Source organism: Anabrus simplex, chromosome 1 (genome assembly GCF_040414725.1).
Source record: "Anabrus simplex isolate iqAnaSimp1 chromosome 1, ASM4041472v1, whole genome shotgun sequence".
Lineage (NCBI taxonomy): Eukaryota > Metazoa > Arthropoda > Insecta > Orthoptera > Tettigoniidae > Anabrus > Anabrus simplex.
In genome coordinates this window covers 244836017-244858225 of record NC_090265.1, presented here as the reverse complement: position 1 = coordinate 244858225, position 22209 = coordinate 244836017, and the positions used below count along the sequence as shown (strand labels likewise).

The following is a 22209-nucleotide window of genomic DNA, read 5'->3' as shown; positions in this document are numbered from 1 at the left end:
TACCGTAGCGAAGCACGGGTACATTTGCTAGTGTACAATATTCTTATGTGATTTATTCAAATGAAAAAGTAAGGGACGAGAACCTATTGTTAGAACATTATAACCCTGGGGTTTACTTTATACCAAAGAAATGCACCACAAAAGTCAAAATAAGAATGTTGAAAGCAAACGTAAGTTTAGAATACAAAACTAAGAGGTCATCTGCACCAAAATGGCAACAAAATTAAACTATAAGACAATTTGTATAATTGAAAATATTGAGAAAACATTGTGGAAGTTTGTTCTAAATTAACTGAAAATTATGAACACTTGCCGAAATTCGTGTCCAGAATTGAAAATACAATTTCTGCACTTAAGAAAAACATAAGAATGTCCACAATGTAGTCACTGATTCAGTCATGTTTGTAATTACACCCTTTCCTCTATATGGAACGTAAGTTCATGTCATGTATGAAAGTATTTAATTTCATTCATTGAAATTCTCGTCTTCTTGATAGTCCCCATTGCATACGTGCCAACTCCTCCGATTTAAGCAGGAGACTCCTTACTTTTGGTCCTTCCTCCCTTTCTCCTTATCACAGAGACTTTTCTCAATTTTGAGAACAGGTTTAGTATTCCTGTATTTTTTGAAAATTGCAGGCTTTTCACGTTCTTTAAGTATCTGGAGAGAATTGATGTTCAGTGGTTGCTGGCAAGACAGATGCAATCAGCTCGTGGTGTTCTTAAATATGACAATCTCTAATGGAATTATTTTATAAATTTATTATTTCCATGTAGCAGTGCCAAATGTGAAACTATTTTTTAGCATATTTACAAGGAAAAAGCTCAGTTCAGCTTTCCGAAGAAGAATTCTGGAAAAAATCAACCTTAAAACCCGTTTAACAAGGCCAGTGCTTTGAGCAAAAATCTAGTTCAGAACTTTTTGAAGAGACCTAATTCAGGTGCAATGAATAGTCATATATTCTAAAGCTCTGATACATGCAGTATTTCAGTATTTATAAAATCCATGCAATATTTCAATATAAATAAATAAGAAAATAAATTTAATAAGGGAAATTACATAAGTTAGTAATATACTGCGTTAAATATTCTTTAATATTACGTCATTAGTGATGCGTCGTAACATGTGGGGATATGCCGCAAAAAAAACCTCCTGATTTTAGACTTTTGAAAGTTGGCACATCTGCCATTGTTTGCACAATCTGCACAGTGCATCACTAGAGTTCTGCGTACAGGAACCTTTGGCATGACATTCACAACACTCGTGAAGATCTGTTCTGTTTGCATATACAAAAAGCGCACCAGCTACTTCCTTGGTTTGCGTCTTCAGAGCGCTGTGGTTCATCTTCAATTCCAGCAAGTTACTTTATTTTTTGTCTTCAGCTGTCTGGGAATGTAGGGTAACGAGTGTCGCATCTTCCAGTAATCCGTGTAGAGTTTACGAGACAAATTTTTCAGAAGAGTCCTCCCAGTTTGTGTCATCTTCTCCATTTGCCAGGAAAATTATATGGGCATTTATTGCTCCAATACTTATGAGGGGGAAAAAATAGTGATAGAAATCATCTCTTCCTGAGCATAAATCCACTTCGACCCCAGATTACGTCAAAAATCAGAACGATGACAAGCTCACTACCATATTGTTTGCTCTCTGAAGTGAGGTCACTCAGTTCTAAAACATCATCTTCATACTCATCTAAAAAGCCTCAAATATCTGATTCATCTGCAGTTTTTTCGAGTAAGTTTCTTATTCACTCCTCCTCTCGTGAATCCACCTTGCTACGAAAAATATAACAAAAATACCATTATGGTGTGACTTAGGAGAAAAAGACTTTGAATAATGCTAATACATGCTCAGATCAATTATGCTTAGGATTCAAAGAAATATTCAGAAATACCATGAACCTACTATGCTGGCGTAGCAGGGGGAGAGGTGATACTCCCACGTGGCGCGTCCCAAGTGACAAATAGGGAGGTCCTAACCGGCTTGCCGGCGGACTTGTCGGAAATAAAATACCTAACTTATCTCATTTTGTTTTGTATTGAAGATACACTGAGTAAAATTCTTTCAAGAATAAAATTACTGTGTGATTTAATCGTATTGAATAGGTGGACACAGTAATTTTATTCTTGAAAGAATTTTATCACAAAATATAATTGTATTGAATAGGTGGGCACAGTAATTTTATTCTTGAAAGAATTTTACTTAATAAAATACCTCTCGCGAACCAAACACACAATCCCGTGCTTGGGGGACGCAGACGAAGAATACACCCACGGTATCTCCTGCCTGTCATAAGAGGCGACTAAAAGGAGCGACAAAGGGATGATTGTATTAGAACCATGAAACTACTTGTGATTAGTACCTCCACGCAGGGAACACCAGGGGTCGCTTTTACTTGCACGTAGTACCAACCTGTTAGGTACCAAATAGGTTTGTGATTAGTAGCACGCAGGAGCACCGTGCGGTCAGCCCCCCACTTAGAGTGCACTGTCGGCTTTTACAGTACCTGTGATTTGTACCACTACGTGAACTACACCATGGGTGGATGGGTGGGTGACACCATGGTTCTGGCTTGCCTGTGATTAGTGCCCACTACATGAGGAACACCACGGGATAGTACGAGTCCCTGTGGTTAGTATACTTATGTGATGAACACCATAGGTTTGTGTTGCCTGTAAATGGCACCACAGTGTGTGAAAACACCATAGGTTTGTATTGCATGTGCGAATTTCATTACCTGTGAGTAGTACCATAATGTGTGGAATACCGCGAGTACGCTACTTTTGATTATTACCACACCATGATAAATACCATGGTTCTACTTTACTAGCAATAACTACCATTATTGGATTTTGGACCCCTTTAGACTGCAAGTATCATCGATTCAGTATTGTGCTTTAGAAGCAGTCCCTTGGTCAGTAATACTATTGTTTTATGTCAGTTTCTGTGAATGTGAGGCACTGCGGGTCAGATCCACTGATTGTTTTAAATTCATATCCATCCAATTCATTCTTCGCCCTCACGTTTTGAATTCTGGTCAATGAAGGATTTTGGACTTTTAATTTGTCATTACATTTCATCTCATTTCTTACCATTAGGAGCCAATGACCTAGATGTTAGGTCCCTTGAAACAACAAGCATCATCATCTATTCAGAAATACTCAGTGTTATCACAGAGTCATAAAAAGTGCAATGACTGATTGGTATGTTTTTTAAAAATTGATCCTACTAGATATAAATTGTTGCTTACCAATGGCCTTTGACAGTAAATCACAATTGTAAACACATGATAAAGAAAATAAAACCACACACACAGAAAATGTAGAACCACACTTACTAGTCAAGCATGGAGAAAACGTCCAGGCTCAGACAATGGTCTCAGAAATGTCCCTTCCCTGTCACACTGGATAAGCTGCGACGATGAATTCAACATCGGGCAATTCCAAATGAATGAGGATGAAGGTATTGGTGTTGACAGCTTCAGCTGTTGAAAACAGTGAAGTCTGTTGTGCGAAGTAAAACAGGTCCAGAGGAAATCTTTGTGTGAGACTAATTTAGGGTTAAGGTACAGCCCTAACATTTGTCTGGTGTGAACATGGGAAACCATGGAATAACTGCAACGTTTCCGAAAAAATTCTATTGATTAATGTCTTTGTAGCTTTCAGTGGAAGGCTGGGATTCAAACAGTACATTTCAAGCAAAGATGTTTCTCGTGTGATGTAGAAACAAGCTTTATTTTAGATTTTATTATATGTAATATGCAGGGAATACAAGTTGGATAAGTTTTTATTAGGGATGTCTGGTGCTGTTGTCACTACACTGCTGTAACCATACATGAAGAAAGGGGCCTTCTCTGTTCATGGACAATTGGTACTCCAGCCCCTCTCTATTTCATTTTTTGCACGAAAAGACAGATGCTTGTAATAAAGAGAAACAGAACAGAAAATGATCCTTTGGACATATTTTTCATTACAGTAGTAAAACTACTCACTCCACAGGAAGAAAAATTGCTGTATTATTGCCATCGTGATCTTAACTTACTGCTAATGTTATTATTTTCAACAAATTAGTGCACTGAATTTACAATTTTTTTTATCAGTGTTAGGGGGTAACCCCATGGTAGGGGGTAACATTGGACATGGGTTTAAAACACCTGGTAACTGTCTGTATACACTCTCTGGGATAATTTTGGAGATGCTAGTATTAGATAAAGAGATCAGGAAAATTAACTACGAAACAATTTTTCAATTTTTAATGAACACACAATAATCATACGGTTGATAATTATAATCGCATAAACCACGTACAATAAATCAAGGTAAAGGTTACTGGAGAATGTTTTCAGGGAAGATGAATGAGTTTAGCAGCACTTGATGGAGGTGTCAAACTACTTCTCTTGGCAGGCTTACTGGGTGGCAGTTCTCACTGGTAATACTTTTTCCAGGCTGGACATTAATTTTCTTTCTGCCATTTTCCCTTGTTGGAGTCTCACAATGCAGCTTTGAAGTTCTGTGGTACCAATACGGATCCTCTTTTTTGGCATCTGCTTGAGCACACGCTCTTCATCAAGAGGATGTATTCCGGAGTTTAAATTTGTAGAATCTTGTCGTCCTTCGTGTAATCTGGACATAAGCTGGTCGAAAAGTGGAGGAAAACAGAGATCACACAAAATTATCTGCTAACTTGGTAATGGTACCTCACAAAGAGGAAAGAAACACCTCTTGCAGACTTTCATTTGACTCTCACCAATCAGCTCTTTCAGAGATTCCATAAAAAATAAAAAATAAACTAACCCTAAGGAAGAAAGACCATCAGCATCTTAAAGACAATGCAGAATGACTGATTGCTTGACACTACACTTTTGCTCCATGCTATCCACTACTGAAAAGAAAAAAAATGTTGCTTGTGTGTGCATAGTTTATTTGCAGACCAATGTGAAAGACAAAAGAAGATGAAAAGAATCATGTTATTTCACTCGTAAATATGTTATTAATCTTCCAAACAAGGATTGATACAGACGGGGAACTGTATGTGAGTGAAAGAAACAGAGCGAAACAAATAATTGTTACATGAGTAATAGGCATTCTAACTTCCGCCTGCACTGGGCGTTTGTGGTATGTCGAACTGGCTGAACGAGCAGAGCCCCGCGTATGTGATATGTACGTCGAACCGGCCTGAGTGGTTAATGTAGTTGGGAGGTATTGTCTATGAGGGCTTTTACTTCGACTGTAGTGGCTGGACATTTTAGGCAGACAGCTAGCAATTTCAGTCGAACCACACCTTGTTATACTCTTGTTCCTCTCAACTGCTATACTACACTTCACGTCGTGAATGCAGAAAGTATAGGTCCAAATGTTTCCTTTATAATACTGCACATATGTTGTTATCTTTGGCATAGGTAAAACTTGCTGTAAATCAAAACACATCACAGCCATGCAAGGATTCTGGTTACCTCTGAAAATTTTGAAATAGAATGTGCTGCTTTGACATGTTTCAAGTGATCCTCTCTTTCTGTTTGCAGTTTCCATATTTTGTCATTATCAGCTTCCTCACTTAGGTTCTTAATTCCATTCGTCACCTGATCACAGTAAGCACCTCGCTCTTCGGTGGTGCAAAAGCCAAATTGAAGTCGCTGTTAAACACGTCCCTATAATACCTATTGCTCACTGACTCCATGTGTCTGTGCCGTTCCTTCATCCAATGACAGGACAGCAAATAGAGGGAATTAATGTTTAAACCTGTTGGGAGGTATTGTCTATGAGGGCTTTTACTTCGACTGTAGTGGCTTGACATTTTAGGCACACTGTTTATGTGATCACGAACAGATTGTTTAGTTTCAGTGCTAATTGTATAGGATGAGCTGTGTGTTTAATAGAAAACATTGTTAGCGTAAATTGTATAATATATTATAGGAAAAATTTTCTTCTCTTGTTAATTTAATATTTAGTGCTTGACAATAATGTATTTTAGTGTACCATTTGCCACCGAGGTAGACACCTCATTTGCAAATAAAGAGATTTTGATTTGATTTGATTTTGACATGTTTTCCATTTGCACGCTGATCAGCTTGGATTTGGATAGTGCAAGTCCATGTTTACTTCTGTACCACGGTTTGCACACACTTCTCCGATATGCTGCGTATACTGTAAAATGCTTTGGGGCACACAATATGTTCTGTGTTGTCCGAAATCATAGTGTACTGGGTGCGGCATTGTGTTCTGTGTGGTTTGTTCATATCAACACCGATTATGAGCTTTGACAAATGAGGGGGTGTTTTATAGGCTATAATCACACAAGTCCCAGAAATCATTAGATATGAATAGTATGTTGTCCATTTTTAATGCAACTAAACCCCATCAAGTGCATGGCATACCTACAACATGAGTTGCAATATGTCATAATGGTTTCACACAAATGTATGCCTCACCTTTATTATTTTTAGCCGGGCTGAGTGGCTCAGATGGTTAAGGCGCTGGCCTTCTGACCCCAACTTGGCAGGTTCGATCCTGGCTCAGTCCGGTGGTATTTGAAGGTGCTCAAATACGACAGCCCCGTGTCGGTAGATTTACTGGCACGTAAAAGAACTCCTGCGGGACTAAATTCCGGCACCTCGGCGTCTCCGAAGACCTTAAAAAGTAGTTAGTGGGACGTAAAACAAATAACATTATTATTATTATTATTATTATTATTATTATTATTATTATTATTATTATTATTATTATTATTATTATTTTTTTTAATCTTTGCTTGCACATTTTCCAGTTGTTTCACATGCTTTTGATGCTCTGAGTACCACTGTCCTGCAGGAATTAATGAAATGAGAAGATGAAAATATGATTGTATCACATGTTTTCTACGTTTATCCTGACATGGGGGCTAATTCTGTGTCGGTACTCAGTGAGTATTGGTAACTGTTTTGAAGGTCAGTGAAGCTTTGAGGGAAAGAAAGTTTCAATGCATTTTAAAATGTCAGGGGCTATTATTGACATACCTGCCATTAAAAAAAAACCAATGTAGACGAGGCTGTAGCGGCGGGTGTTATGGCAATGTTATTGCAAACTTGCTTGTATTCTTCTAACCTCATGTAACTTGTAGTGATCATTCACAGAGTAAAGCTTTTGACACGTTTCGAATTTTAGAGTACAGTTCGCTTTTAGCAGTTGTGGAATGGTGAGCATAAGTTCTGGATAGTTATTTTTCAACAGTGATTAGTATGTAGCATTTAAAATAGTGAATAATTTGCACCACAGAAGAATCAACGAGCGTAGTTCCTTTATAAATGAGGTAACTTTTAAAGTATTTTATTATTAGGATGAACTAGCATCAAGCATGCTTAAATGTATTGATACTGCCAATAAAAATGTAAGGACAAGGTTTAATATGCATGTATATACAACAGCAGAAGCAACAAAAACTATATTATTAATAATAATAATATATATGTAAAAATAATAATAATAATATCCACATTAGCCCCACCCGCCATTAGAGCCACGAGCTGCTACTGGAAATACCTGTTAAGAATTTTATTTATTTCTACTTCCTACAGTGATAGGATGCCTAAACCAGACAAAGTATACCAATACAATATGTATGTAAAGGTAAACAAAAATAGTTGAAGTCTTTATGGAGTTCCCATTTATTACACAGAAAATTTTTACCGAAGATTGTACAGATGCTGATGGTGCTCCGATGAAGAGGCCCGCAACCATTATACTAGAGATATTATATACTGTTTTGAAGTAATTAATGGTTGGTTTGTATGTGTCGCATATCTCTGTGTTGATTTCTCTTGGCCGACTGGCATCGACCTTATATCTAAAGGTGGGATCCAATATATACGCAGAATCCTTTTCTTGATAGCAATCTTTTGTATTCTCCGGTTGCTTCCACCATCAGCAATATACACTTGTTCTTCGTATACCTCATATCCTTTCTGGAAGATTGCTTCTGCAGTTCTAGATGCTTGTTGTGTGGGGTCTGACATTCATAAGTAAAACCACCTGGTAGACATGAACCGAGAACCGGAGCAAGGTTTTCGAGCATCACTGGGGTGTCTGTGGTTGACTCTGTCCTGGCTATGTCTGGGGAGGGATCACACAGGAACTATTTATGTTGCATTTTCAGAGTACTTTCCATTCAGATCCAAAGAGTCCGTATAGGATGTCAGTATACCAGTTGGCTGGTGTACTGATAGTGGGCGACTCCTTTACCATGTGTCCTGAGTTCACACTATTTGCTGTACTCTTGCTTCCTTAACATTCCTCTTAATTTCCCTGCTGTAAGATCTTTAAGTTGTGAGTTCCCATCTGCTTTTCGTAGATCAAGCTGCCAAACTCTCTTCTTCTAGATTGTGCACTGATGTTATGTACTCATTCCCTGCCTTCTGTAGTAAGTGGCAGATATTCAAGTGTTGAAGTGGTACCTCTCCCTTTGCTTTCCACAATCCTAGTCCCTTCTCTTCAATCAGTCAATCCAATCAGTCAGTCAGTCACCATTGATCTGCATTTAGGGCAAATGCCCAGGTGGCAGATTCCCTACTAGTTGTTAACATAGTCTTTTTGTAAATAATTTCAGAGAATTTGGAAATTTATTGAACATCTCCCTCTGTAAATTATTCCAGTCCTTAACTCCTCTTCCTACAACGAGTATTTGCCCCAGTTTTTCCTTTTGAATTCCATCTTTACTCCAGATTGTGATCTTTCCTACTTTTAAAAACACCATTCAGACTTATTCGTTTACTAATGTCACTCCACGCTACCTCTCCACTGACAGCTCGGAAGATATCCCTAATTACATGTTACAAATTTCATGATTTTTCGTCCGTATTGAACAATATATTACTTCGATTAACAGAAGAATATTCCTTGAGGATCCGCCTATTCAACACAACATATTAGCTTACTTGATTACATATACGTTTTAAAACATCTAATTGCGGAACATGTTTCACCTTGATTTAGGCGTCTTCATCTACATATAATTGTTTTAAGATTACTAACATATTTTCTTAGGCTATTAACAATGTTCTGTCCCTTATAAAAGGTTTTTAAACAATTTGTGTTGCCCTTGTCTAAATAATTATTAAAATCCAATACAAATTCTAAAAACAGTATATATGTTGATATATTTTTAAAAAAATTGACATATATAAAAGAGTCTGGCAATATGTGTGCTGAATTTTTTTAAAGCTGATAGCTTAACACACATCTTCTTTAAAAAATCTTGCGAAGGGTCAGTGAAGTAGGGCTGCTTTTGTTGTATTTATTTGCTGTGTGGAAGAGGGGACTTCTCAACGTTATCTCTCAAGAAAAACGTGTACCTTATTTGTTGTTGCAGAATGAAATGTGTAGTGTATGGTGTTATTAGAAGTTTGAAAGAAGAAAAGAAAAAAAAAGAAAGAAAAGGAAGATCTGCACCACCTCGGGATGAGGATACGAGTTCATTTACCACCCTGGTTCATTTTTGCTTCTATTACCCTGAGTGGCTAAGTCCACTATTCATCTTGGTAGCATATCCTTCTTCGCATGATGCCATCCGTGAACCCAGTTCCTGCACACTATTGAGTTCATTTCTAATTAAAATTGCCTTCCTGATATTGTTCCCACCTATTGCACCAACAATCATTCTTGTTTCATTCCATCTCTTACTTCCAGCTTATAAATAAGATAATGTGAATTGTATTTTCTTTGCATCGTAGGATTCAGATTTTTCCCTTAATTTATTTGTAATTTATAAGTAAAGAATTCCGTTCTATTGCAGGTAATGAGAATCAGCATGTGGAGCTGAGTAATCTTGATGCTGTGCTGTTTCACTCTCCATTTTGCAAACTGGTCCAGAAGTCATTAGCTCGTTTGATGCTCAATGATTTTGTTAACACCAACAAGAAAGATATACCTGAAAAATATCCTGGCCTTGAAAAATTTAGGTATGTGAAAGTAATTGATATTCCCTCTTCTTTTTATCAGTTAATTTGTTAAAAATATTTGAGTGCAGGAAATAATTTATGTTGCAGTGATATGAAGCTTGAAGATACATATTTTGACCGCGACATTGAGAAAGCATTCATGGATCTTAGCAAAGACTTTTTTGAAGATAAGACAAAGCCATCTTTACTTCTGGCCAACCAAGTGGGAAATATGTATACTCCATCTCTTTACGGAGGACTGGTGTCCTTACTTATCAGGTATCTCTCGTATTTCTCCCTTATTGGTGTTATTCATCATCATTCAAACGATTTTCTTATTTATTCAGTCAGTACTATGGAAGTTTATATTTGTGATACTGTCTGGAGAAACCTACTGTAGGAAAATTTCACTTTTATGGTTTTATTCTTTTAAAGAAAGGAGGATATAGGTTTAAAAAAACTAATTATTGAAAACCCACCTTACTGATGTCGGACAAGGATTTCAGAATAGAACATCTAGTAGTTGCTTGCTATCCATTTAAATTAATTTATTGCTAAAGGTGCAGTGCATTTTATAGTAAATTTGTTTTATTTTCTTTGAAATTACAACATAGGTATCAATTTAACTGTCAGGAAATGATTGAGAATTTGATGTAAGTTTGAGATAATATAACTTTGACATATAACCTTAAAATTTGACCATAATTGCGTTTCTGACAGTTGAAATATGACAGATATACTGTGGCTACAAGTGGACAAGTTCTCCTTTCAGAGATTTATGTTGAACATACTGTGCCCTTTTCCTCAGTAAGCTTCTTCCTTCTGGAATAGACTGCATAACCAATATGTTCACCATGAGTGCCTACCTGACCCACTTCAAAAACCAGTGGCTTCGAGCTGTTGAGTCGCTGTATGGGCAAAATAAACCCTATAGCACCTGTTCTTCTGGGGAACGGCAACAAAAGACTTCTTTTCTTCATCTTCGGTGCAGCTTCAAAAGCAGCAGGATATTCACTGCCCTTTGAGACTTGAAAGTGGCATAACAGACATACCTCAGGCTCAACAAACAGAACACACAGATATGAACTTGGAGGAATACCTTGGAAACCTGGAAGATTATTTGCAAAACAGACGAATATTAATTATAGGAGGCATGAGAGAAGGTGATGTAGAAATCTTAGGACCATTTGGGTATGAAAAGAAACAGACTTTTACCGTTTTACCAAGTAATATGGTAATACAGCATGAGTTGCAAAAAAATAAGCTCATTATACAGAATTTTCTCTTAGTGAGCCACCGTCTGTGACAAAACAATTTTAGAAACGATCTAAAACATAACAATACAGCACCTATAAAATGAATGTTACATAGCATTTAAAATTTTTTGCAGCTGAATAAGGCTCAATAAAAGCCAAAATATGTACTGTTTTTTAAAATATGAGGATTGCGGCAAAAGTCATGGCAACTTTTTTTTTTTATCTTGTAGATATGTGAACAGATCACAAACGTATATGTGTCGTGTGGAAGTTCTGCAAGCATAGTGTGTATGCAAAACAACAGATGGCTCTGTGATAGCTGGTAGTAGCACAACGAGGGCTGTGAAATCAGTCACTTGGTGAGTGTTGTGCGAGATGGAAGTAACTTGTGTTGAGCAGCGTGCTTACATCAAAATAGCCATTCTCTGAGAGAGAAATACGATGGAATGTCACAGTGAATTGGTGGAAGCCCTTGGGAATCATGCCCTGCCATACCGTACAGTAGCACAGTAGGTAGGAAAGTTTCAGCAAGGACGTGTGTCAACCAGTGATGAGCAACATTCGGGGCGACCTGTCACTGTGCGAACCGACGTGGCATGTGCCATCATCGAGCAGCTCTTGAATGAAGACAGACGATGGACGCTACTGGAGTTAGAGAGGGCAAGTGGCATCGAGAAACACAGGATATTGCATAATGAGCTGCAACTGCGCAAAAAAATCGCATCACGGTGGGTACCACATGAACTGACGGAAGTTCAAAGGTGAGTGCGCTGTGCAATATGCTCCGACCACCTTGCACGCTGGCAACAGAGCGGTGATCAATTCTTGTTACGAATAATCGCCATTGATGAATTTTGGGCCAGGGCATACGAATCAGAACTGAAACGTCAGTCCGCGGAGTGGCAACACGCTGGATCACCAAGGAGGCAGAAGGTCCTTTAGAATCCTCCCCCACCGAGCTCGATAGCTGCAGTTGCTTAAGTGCGGCCAGTATCCAGTATTCGGGGGATAGTAGGTTCGAACCCCACTGTCGGCAGCTCTGAAAATGGTTTTCCGTGGTTTCCCATTTTCACACCAGGCAAATGCTGGGGCTGTACCTTAATTAAGGCCATGGCTCCTTCCTTCCCACTCCTAGCCCTTTCCTGTCCCATCGTCGCCGTAAGACCTGTCTGTGTCAGTGCGATGTAAAACAACTAGCAATAAATAAAATAATAATGAATCCTTCCCCAGTCAAATCGATGGTGATAGTCGCGTATGACGTCAGGGGTGTCATTGTTTGCCACTTTGTTCCACATGGCAGAACAGTGACCACACAGTACTACAGGGACTTCCTGGTGCGACGGGTACGACAGGTACGACGTGGCGTTCAGGAGAAACTTCCGGATCGTGTCGACAGTGCAATATTCCTGCACGACAATGCAAAACCACATAAAACAAAGTGTGTAGGGCAGCTACTGCAACGTTGGGGATGGGAAGAAATGGAGCACCCACCATACTCTCCCGACATTTCGCCCTGTGACTTTGATCTCATTCGAAAGATTAAGGAACCACTACGTGGTAGGCGGTTTGCAACACGAGAGGACATTGCTAATGCTGTGCGCCAACAGGTGACCCAATTCACACATGGTGCTGCAAATGCTGAGGCAGATGGTGTGATGTTTTCTAGATCTGTTTGAGACCTGTTTAGAATTTAGGGTTATGTGTCAGTGCAGTTACAGCATATGTATTGACTGCCTTTAATAGATAGGAAGCATTAAGCTTAGTTTATAAGATGAGGCAGAGTCTGTACTGAAATTTCTGTATGAGTTTTTCTTTCTGAAGTTTATTTTCGATCTTTATTGATTGCTCAAAGCCTAAATGTTTCATTTTTTTTTCCCAAGCATTCAATTTTTTGATCAGCTGCAATGGTTATTTCTTCTGTCCTATACCATTGTCCCTTTCTGATGCTATTTATTTTGCATTTGCTCATACCGGAGAATAATAATAATAATAATAATAATAATAATAATAATCTTGTTATTAGTAAACATAAAACTTTGTATGTTGTTTCCCTTAGTCTTTAGTGATTAGTGATATTATTTAACTAATCCAATTTTCTAAATATAAGTAAAACCATGCATACAGGAAATATGTAGTGAGAAGTTTGGAACTGGTTTTCTTGAATTAACAAAGTATTATGTTCAGTGATGGTGAGTAGTAACACATCTTGTAGATGAACGTCACTCAGAGTCAATTTCAATCTTGATTTTTGGATCTTTAACTTGTAGAATATTCGCTCACATATATAATTTGAAGAAACCATGGCGATCGTATGCCAGGCTTCTTTCTTCTGAGCTGGATACTTTTCTTCTGGCAACAACTTATAAATAAAACTTCAGAAGACCATTAGGATCAAAGACCCCCTTCATTTTGTCATTGTACTGCAAGTTGAGTATTTCTAACTAGTTCATCTGGTGCTTTGTCAGCTTCAAAGGTAAATGGCAAAGAAATTTCCAAATCCATTTGTACGAAATCAGCAAAACTGTACACAAATTGGTTTTCAATGCCCTGAATTACTTCTGTGAAAGAATCATTCTTGAAAGGTATGTCAGGGTATTGGTTCTGTAAGTCATTAACGTTGGAAAATGTATCCAGTTTCTGACAGAAATTTCAATTTCAATTGATTTTTTTATATTTTTAAAATTTTTTCTTTATGCCGGGCTGAGTGGCTCAGACGGTTGAGGCGCTGACCTTCTGACTCCAACTAGGCAGGTTCGATCCTGGCTCAGTTTGGTGGTATTTGAAGGTGCTCAAATTGGTCAGCCTTGTGTCAGTAGATTTACTGGCACGTAAAGGAACTCCTGCGGGACACAATTCTGACACCTCGGCATCTCTGAAAATCGCAAAAGAGTAGTTAGTGAGACGTAAAGCCAATAACATGATTATTATTATTAAATTATTTTACTGCACTGTAGGCAACATTGATTAGCTTATTTTTCTGCTGTAACTCTGTATTCAAGGTGTTCAAAATATTTTGTCATATCGACAAGAAATGCTAGGCAGGATAGCCGATCAGGGTCACTTAATGAATCACACAGCTACGGCTTTCCTTTTTTTTTCATAGAAATTGCCATATTTCCTGTCTGGGTGCAAAATATCGTGCTAATGTGTATGCGCGGCTCATCTATCTTATTTCCGCATGATAAATTACGTCATCATTTTCACTTTTAAATTCATCCAAGAACGTTTTTAAATTTCATTGTGTCAAGGCACTACTTTGAATGACATTGATTAATTTTGTAAGAGTCTGCGTAACTCCAACGAGAGATTTAACACCTTTGCGTAAAGTAATTCTTGGTGTTTGTGCACTGTGCCAGCCAAAGATGCTACGTTTTCTTTACTAGTTCTGCCATTCCCGAATGAATTCCCGACATACGTGGTGCACCATCTGTAATTACACCGCAAGAAAGTTATAAATGACCTCAAATCTGAAATTCCGCAGTCCTTCTTAATTCATGTAGACAAGAAATTCTGCAGTTACCTACAGACATACCAGACAGCTCTCTGTACTCTGAAAGGAATACGATAGGGCTTGGGCTGTGGAAGGCAAAATAGGAGGCACCACTTCAACATTTTAACATCTGTCAATTACTAGAGAAGGCTGGTAATGAGTACGTAACATCATTGCACAATCTGGTAGAAGAGAGGAAACTGTGCGTCCAGAGACTTGACCTAAGAAATGCAGATAATACCCAACTCAAAGAACTTGGCGCAAGGAAGTTAACAGAAATGCTAAGGGGAAAAGAGTATAGCAAATGGTGTGCATTAAGAACTCACGGTAAAGGAGCCATCCTTTATCAGGAATACACACCAGCTAACTGATGGATTGACACCCTAACTGGACTCTCCAGAATAGCGGAAAGATGCACTGAAAATGCAATATAACGTGGTTCTTGTACGGACCCTCTCTGGACGTAGTCAGGGTGGAGTCCACTGCAGACACTGCAGTGAGCCTGAAACCCTAGCTCAGGTTCTTGGTTCATGTTCACGGAGGGACTTGTTTAGGAATGTTGGACACCACAGAATAAGGTCTAGAATTGCAGTAGCTTTCTCTTAGAAAAGTTACGAGGTAAATGAAGTGGTGCCATGTGTTGCTGATGGGGTAAGCAAGCGGAGAATAGATATAATTGCAGTTGACCGAGAAAAAGACTTTGCATCTGCACTCCACCATTAGATGTGAGGCCGACTCAAGTCAGCCAGCAGAGGCAGACGCAGAGAAGCGAGCCACCTATGAACCAACCATCAGCTACTTCAAAGAATCGTACATCATCTGTATAAGGGTTGTAGGACTTTTCATCGAAGCAAGAGGAAACATATCAAAATTCTTAGTTGAGTTTTTCAGAAGTGTGGGCATTTCCAAGAATCTGGACTGTAATTTTGCCATCTTGGGCATTAAAGGTCCGCCCAAATTGTTAGAAATCACCTCTATAGTACTACATACGAGAAGGATTAACTCCAGAAAATTCTTCATGGTTACACATACATTCAATATTCAAGTGTTGTTGTATGCTTTGTCAGATTTAGGCAGCTTATCATTGTAGGAAGTACAAAAAACACTCAAGTCTGACACTGTCAACACATTTTAATAACTCCTCAAATAAGTCAGTCCTTTTGTGGTACCATGCATGCTTCTCACTCCTATAAGCTCTTCAGTCATACAGAAATCGGTATTCACACCTCTAACAAATATAAAAAGTTGAACAGTATCACTTATATTAATGCTGTTATCACATGCAGTGGAAACATATTTAAACTCCTTGCCCATTTTTTTTTTTAATAAGCTGCTGCTGAACACTTGCCACTAATTCTTCCACGCATCTACCAACAGTGTGTATCAAAAGAGATATTGAATTAAACGGTGTCAGTTTTATCAGGACACAATGTTTCCACAACTACTACTAGACATTTCTTAACACATTTTTCCTCCACAAAAGCTTCCCTGTGCTCCACAATCAGTTTTGAAATCTCATAACTTACTTTTGTGACTTTTTTTGTTTCACTCCTCCTCCTACTAAAATTTGCTGTTGTTTTGTGATTTTAGCAGATAATTCTTTAGTAATACATTCATGGTCAATAAGTTTATCAGAATTATGAGAATGTTTCATCTGATAATGTTGTTTAATATTGTATTCTTTCATAACTGCTATGACTTCGCTGCATATAACACTAATACTTTACTTCCGTGTTCTTTCACAAAATAATTTCCCAACTAAGATTCATTAAACCTCTTACACTAGCTATCAGTCCAGCCCCACAGTGTAGGAGGCAACGCCTCCGCCTGTCACCCGGCGGCCCTGGGTTCGATTCCCGGCCAGGCCAGGGGTTTTCAATTTTAAATGATTAATATCCCTGGCCTGGAGATTGGGTGTTTGTGTCATCCTTAAAGTACCTTCCCTCACATTCAATACTCTACACTTCCGCAATTCCAATTACACGCAGCTTCATATCATGTGGTGCAAGTAGGGGCAAAAGATACCTATAGGTCGACGCTCCGAACAAATAGCATTTTTTATTTAAAAAAAAACACTTGCTATCAACTTTGTGCTGTTTCCAAATCATTTTACACTTTAGGAACAAACATGAAGGGTTTCAAACACAACTGATTGACAAAGAACTGAGAAAGTAGGGTGAAAACTGGAGCATATTGGGGAAAGTGACATAACATTACTGAGAGGAGAATGACCTGAGTGCTATTTCTGAGAATCTGTGCTTAGGCAGAGTGAGGGTGTTGTGTTGTAACAATAGTTTCCGTACTGCTTTTGCCCACCATCACACATTCCTCAGAGCAGAGTTACATAACAATAATTATTATTGCGATTGTTAATTTTTTAAACCTAAAACCAAGAAAATTGTTGCAGCTCCTATATGCTGTCTTTGTGAACAGTATTACCAGATATTGAACTAAAGGATAAATAGAAGTGTAATTTTTTTTCTCTGTTTTGTTCTAAACACTGAATACTTATGAGGGCCACTTAAAAATCCTCAGCAGGCTGGATGTGGCCCAAGGGCCATAGTTGAGCTAGTCCTAATCTATAGGATGTGCTTTAATTAATAAAGTCTAAATGCTCTATGAACATCGCCAGAGTTGTGTCCAAATAGGCGATGGATATTCAGAGTGGTTTGAGACTAGGCAGAGTGTACAACGAGGTAGCACACCATCGTGACTTTTATTCTTCACTGTAATGTATGAGATAATGAAGAGAATTAAGAGACTGAACAACAACTCTGAGTTTAATGCTCTTACCTTTTCAGATGATGATGTGATATGGGGTGATGATGAGGCTGAAGTGCAACATAAACTGAATGACTGGAATGCTATATTCAAGCAATTTAGTCTCAAGAGAAGCAAGTCCAAAACAATAGTGTTGCCTGTTAGTTGACAGAACATCTGTACTAACATTCCTCTATCTTGGCAGCGTAGTAACAACAGATTGCACTTCAGAAATCACTAGTAGAGTACAGAATGGAGCACTGTTTTATCATCTACAGCAAAAATTCTAATGGCTAAACTTATACGAGTATCCCATCCTGAATTAAAAATTATTTAGGAAAAGCAAGTTCCATTAAGATAAAAATTAATACTCTACAGAAGCATTTTTTGGACCAGTTACCACATACATTCTAGAAAACTGTATCCAAACCAACAGAAATGTCAGCAGACTACAAGTAGTGGAAATTAAGTCCTTAAGAACTATGATTCAGAAAACAAGGAGGGACAAAATAAGAAAAAACAAGTATGCCACCTTGTCCAAGTGAAACAACCCCTTAGTGAAATCAAGCTGAAGTGGTTTAGTCATCTCAGAAGAATGGATCCCACAAAGAAGAGCTAGAGTGTGGTTTGTGAAGGAACTCAAAGACAAAAGATCAAGAGGTCGGCCAAGGAATAGGTGGATTGATCAGATTAGAAATAATGTAGGTGGGTGATGTCTGGATTTGCAGCAGGTTACTGAAGAAGACTTCTCATTGACAGAAGGTAAATGGAGAGCGTTCATTCACCACACCGGGGAACTGGAGCTGGTTCAAGATGATGATGATGATGATAGTATTGACATACTATTGGATTCTCAGCCTTGAGTGAGGAAAATAAGAACAAGATTCAAGCAGTCCTGAAGAACATACAGGTTAAGACCTGTTAAGATGGAATTTGTAATAACCCTTTCAGACCGTGTACGCACAATTGTGCGGGTTTGTATTTTATTTATGTCTGAGCTTATTTGACGTTTTCTTGGTGCTAGACCGGACTGCAGTGCTTGTGTGGGACACGTAGCATGTACTTCAGCTGTTTTTATTTAGTACTTGACCTAGTACTTGACCACCAGGGGGCAGGAAGAAGAGTTTAAAAATACAGTTCATTAGCAAGATGACAGGAAGCAGTAATGCCTAAAGTAAGTATTTATTTATTTATTGCATTCATATTAATCTAGAAGCTTTACTGAATATCAGGATATAATCAATGAAGTGTGTAAATTACGTAGCAAACGTAAATTGTGAACTTACAACATCGTACGTAATACCATGAGGTTTTGAATGTTGATACGCACATATGTGCGGGCTAGGTTTCCTTATAGGCAATGCATGCAGGAGTGCTGGGTGCTGTCACAAAAAGGACTGTACATGAGAAATGTAATGTAAAAGATTTTAATTGTTTAAAATCGTTCCACACTGTAAAATAGAACACTTGATCATGTACATGTGCATATTCACATGTACTGAGTTTTATTTTTTTTAATTTTTTGCAAGTAGTGAATGAAGTCCTGACACGCACAATTGTGTGGGTTCTGTTTTTCAGCCGATAGTTCTTATTTCTTAAAATAAACTGTAAAAATATGTATTTGAGAGCATTTTAGTAAGTTTTTGACGTTTTGACACCTCCAGATTTCTTTCAGGTCTGACGACAAGTTGCTGCTGCCAAAAGGGCAGTAAAAGCAAAACTCTTCCTCAATGTAGAAAATGTAACGTTTACTTGTGTTTGAACGAAGATTTAATTGTTTTAAATTATTCCCCACTGTAAAATAGAACATTTGATCATGTACATATGTATATTCACATGCATTGAGGTAATTTTTTTTTTTTGTAAGTAGAATTAAGTTCTGACACGCACAATTGTGCGGGTGCTTTTTTTCAGATGTTAAATTTATTTTGTAGAATAAACTAAAATATATGTATTTAAGAGCATTTTAGTCAGTTTTTGACGTACAAACAAAAATTCACACCGCCAGTTTTCTTTCAGGTCTGAAAGGGATAAGGAGATGCAGAAAGGAGTAGAAATAAGTAAATTTCAAAGTAAGATAAAGAGAGCCAATTTAAAATATGTGAAAAACATGATGAAAATATCATAGGAGGGGATTCAGAAGATAACTTTAATTGAAACAGTGTTTGCATAGAGAACAACTTGGAATGAGATGGAAAGACTTCAAAGCAGATGTTATGGAAGCAAGGAAATTCAATCATTTTAGTGGTGGACAGACATAATTAAATGGAGGGTGTTGGTATGTTATCTTACCCAGAGGCATCCATTGGGCTCAACTTTCATTACCATGCTCAAGAAAGTATATTTTATTCTCAAAAGGGGATTTTAAGTGTACAATTTGAGGTACCGGTACATTTCAGTTTCATCTATATTTCGTTAAATTATATAGCATCTTGAGAAATTCTCTTGTAATCATGTAACAAATTCAGTAAATAAAATCAATTCTATTTGAATAACATAAATATTTTACTACAGTAACATTTTTACGGCAAAAATATTTTGTTAATACTTAAAATGTTACTATTTAGTGCAATATTTGGCGTTGAACATTGTTTCAAACTAAAGCAGCTTCCTAAGAAAACAGACTCGTGTCTGATTCAAGATCGTTTGTTTCATTTTTTCATTTGCATATTAACATTACATAAAGGGTAAATACATTGGTGTTGAAATAAAGAGAAACAGATTTCATGATACATTGCAAATAAAGAGACAAAAAAATATGATAGATCTTAAACAAATTTCTGACAGTGTTCAACTCCTGTTGGATTAACATTAATGTTTCTGGGAAGAAATAATTAGAAATTGAATTTTAGAATATGTACTTTTAAAACAGGGATGTAGAGTAAATTTTAATTCATGGAAGCATGTAGTAAAAGTATAAAATCGTATTTGGGAATTTGATTTCTTAGAAATGGCTACATTTTTATTCGTCATGATTACAGAATAGGAAACTAATATTTTCCTGGTTCTTTTGTAAAATGTCCAATGATTACATTCAAATTTTACATCTTGGATTGAACCATTTTTTCCTGGATGGTAGGTTTATTCAGAAGTTTCAATTTTTACCCTTAATTTTCATCATCAATGGTCTCTTGCATAACAGTATTCTCTTCTCCTCAGCTTGCAGAATAGTAGTAGTAGTAGTAGTAGTAGTAGTAGTAGTAGTAGTAGTAGTAGTAGTAGTAGTAGTAGTAGTAGTAGTAGTAGTAGTAGTAGTAGTAGTAGTAGTAGTAGTAGTAGTAGTAGTAGTAGTAGTAGTAGTAGTAGTAGTAGTAGTAGTAGTAGTAGTAGTAGTAGTAGTAGTAGTAGTAGTAGTAGTAGTAGTAGTAGTAGTAGTAGTAGTAGTAGTAGTAGTAGTAGTAGTAGTAGTAGTAGTAGTAGTAGTAGTAGTAGTAGTAGTAGTAGTAGTAGTAGTAGTAGTAGTAGTAGTAGTAGTAGTAGTAGTAGTAGTAGTAGTAGTAGTAGTAGTAGTAGTAGTAGTAGTAGTAGTAGTAGTAGTAGTAGTAGTAGTAGTAGTAGTAGTAGTAGTAGTAGTAGTAGTAGTAGTAGTAGTAGTAGTAGTAGTAGTAGTAGTAGTAGTAGTAGTAGTAGTAGTAGTAGTACAAGAATGGGAAAGGAGGAGGGTTAGCTGGCTTGGCAACCAGCTGTTCAAGACAGCTAACACCGAGTGTCGAGTGGCAGTAAATAACTCGACCCCCTATAGGGGCCAATGGCTTTGGGTGGATGAACCCCTTTGGTCCCCTCAGTGTAGGAAATGTCACTGGAACCCATATCTGCATCTTTGGCCCAACAGCAAAACAGACGGAGGAACCTCCTTTTTGCTGTTCTCATCGGTTGTGGGGGCGGATGAGGTCATGCCAGACAGACTGGCTATGAAGGTGCAACTCAATGGTATTTCGAGTCTGTGGCAGTCTGTTTCAGTCGTGATACTAGAATCTGCATGTTGCATTTCATTTGTGCCTCAGTGTATAGTTCCGAGATAATAGTGTGTGGATCACTTCCTTGCAAGCTGCAGTCCACCTTAAACAAAATTCTGCTTGTGGCACTTTTTCCTGCTGTCATTCCCTTCAACTCAAGTCCAACGGCGATGGGATAAGGATGGTGGAGGCAGGTTTTTGGGTGAAACTGGAAGCCTCTAGTTTGGACTTGCATGTTGGCAGCAGATGTGTGAGACCCCGTGACTACTCAGGAATTCGGTCCTGCATCTGTGTTTGGGCAGGCCTATTTAGGATCTCTGCTGCCCACCCTGAATGGGGAAGGCCTTAGAAAATGTGGGCCAAACATTGGTAGTCACACTCTCAGCCAGCTGGGAGACCACACTCAGCTGCCCCCCCCCCCCCCCCCTATGCGGTTGAAAAACGAAGATTACCAAAACTTTGATTATAGGAACCTGGAATGTTCAAACCCTGCTTGATTTGAAAGACAGTAACAGGCCTGAGAGAAAAGCAGTGCTTGTCACCCATGAGCTTGGACGAATGAACATTGATATTGCTGCCTTAAGTGAAACCAGACTGTCCAGCGAAGGTAAACTTAGAGTTTAGCTCAGGCTACACAATCTTCTGGAAGGGAAAAGATGAGGGAGAACACCACATTCATGGTATGGGATTCGCTGTGAAGACCACATAGGTGAATGACTATCAGCTAACTCCAACCGCTGTCAGTGAAAGAATTATGAATCTCCGAATCCCACTCTCTGGAGCCAAATCTATGACACTCATCTCCGCATATGCTCCCACGTTGAATGCTGATGCAGAAA

General features: G+C 38.0%; 1 protein-coding gene across 4 annotated transcripts in view; it reads left to right on the top strand.

Moving 5' to 3' along the window:
• Positions 1–22209, top strand: part of Hmgs (hydroxymethylglutaryl-CoA synthase) — a 245140-nt gene that overhangs the window by 176194 nt on the left and 46737 nt on the right. For all 4 annotated transcript variants that reach the window (XM_067141585.1, XM_067141595.1, XM_067141613.2 and 1 more), the window contains exons 6-7: positions 9764–9929; positions 10017–10187. In XM_067141585.1, the coding sequence (XP_066997686.1) occupies positions 9764–9929; positions 10017–10187 (337 nt within the window). The remainder of the gene's footprint in view (positions 1–9763; positions 9930–10016; positions 10188–22209) is intronic.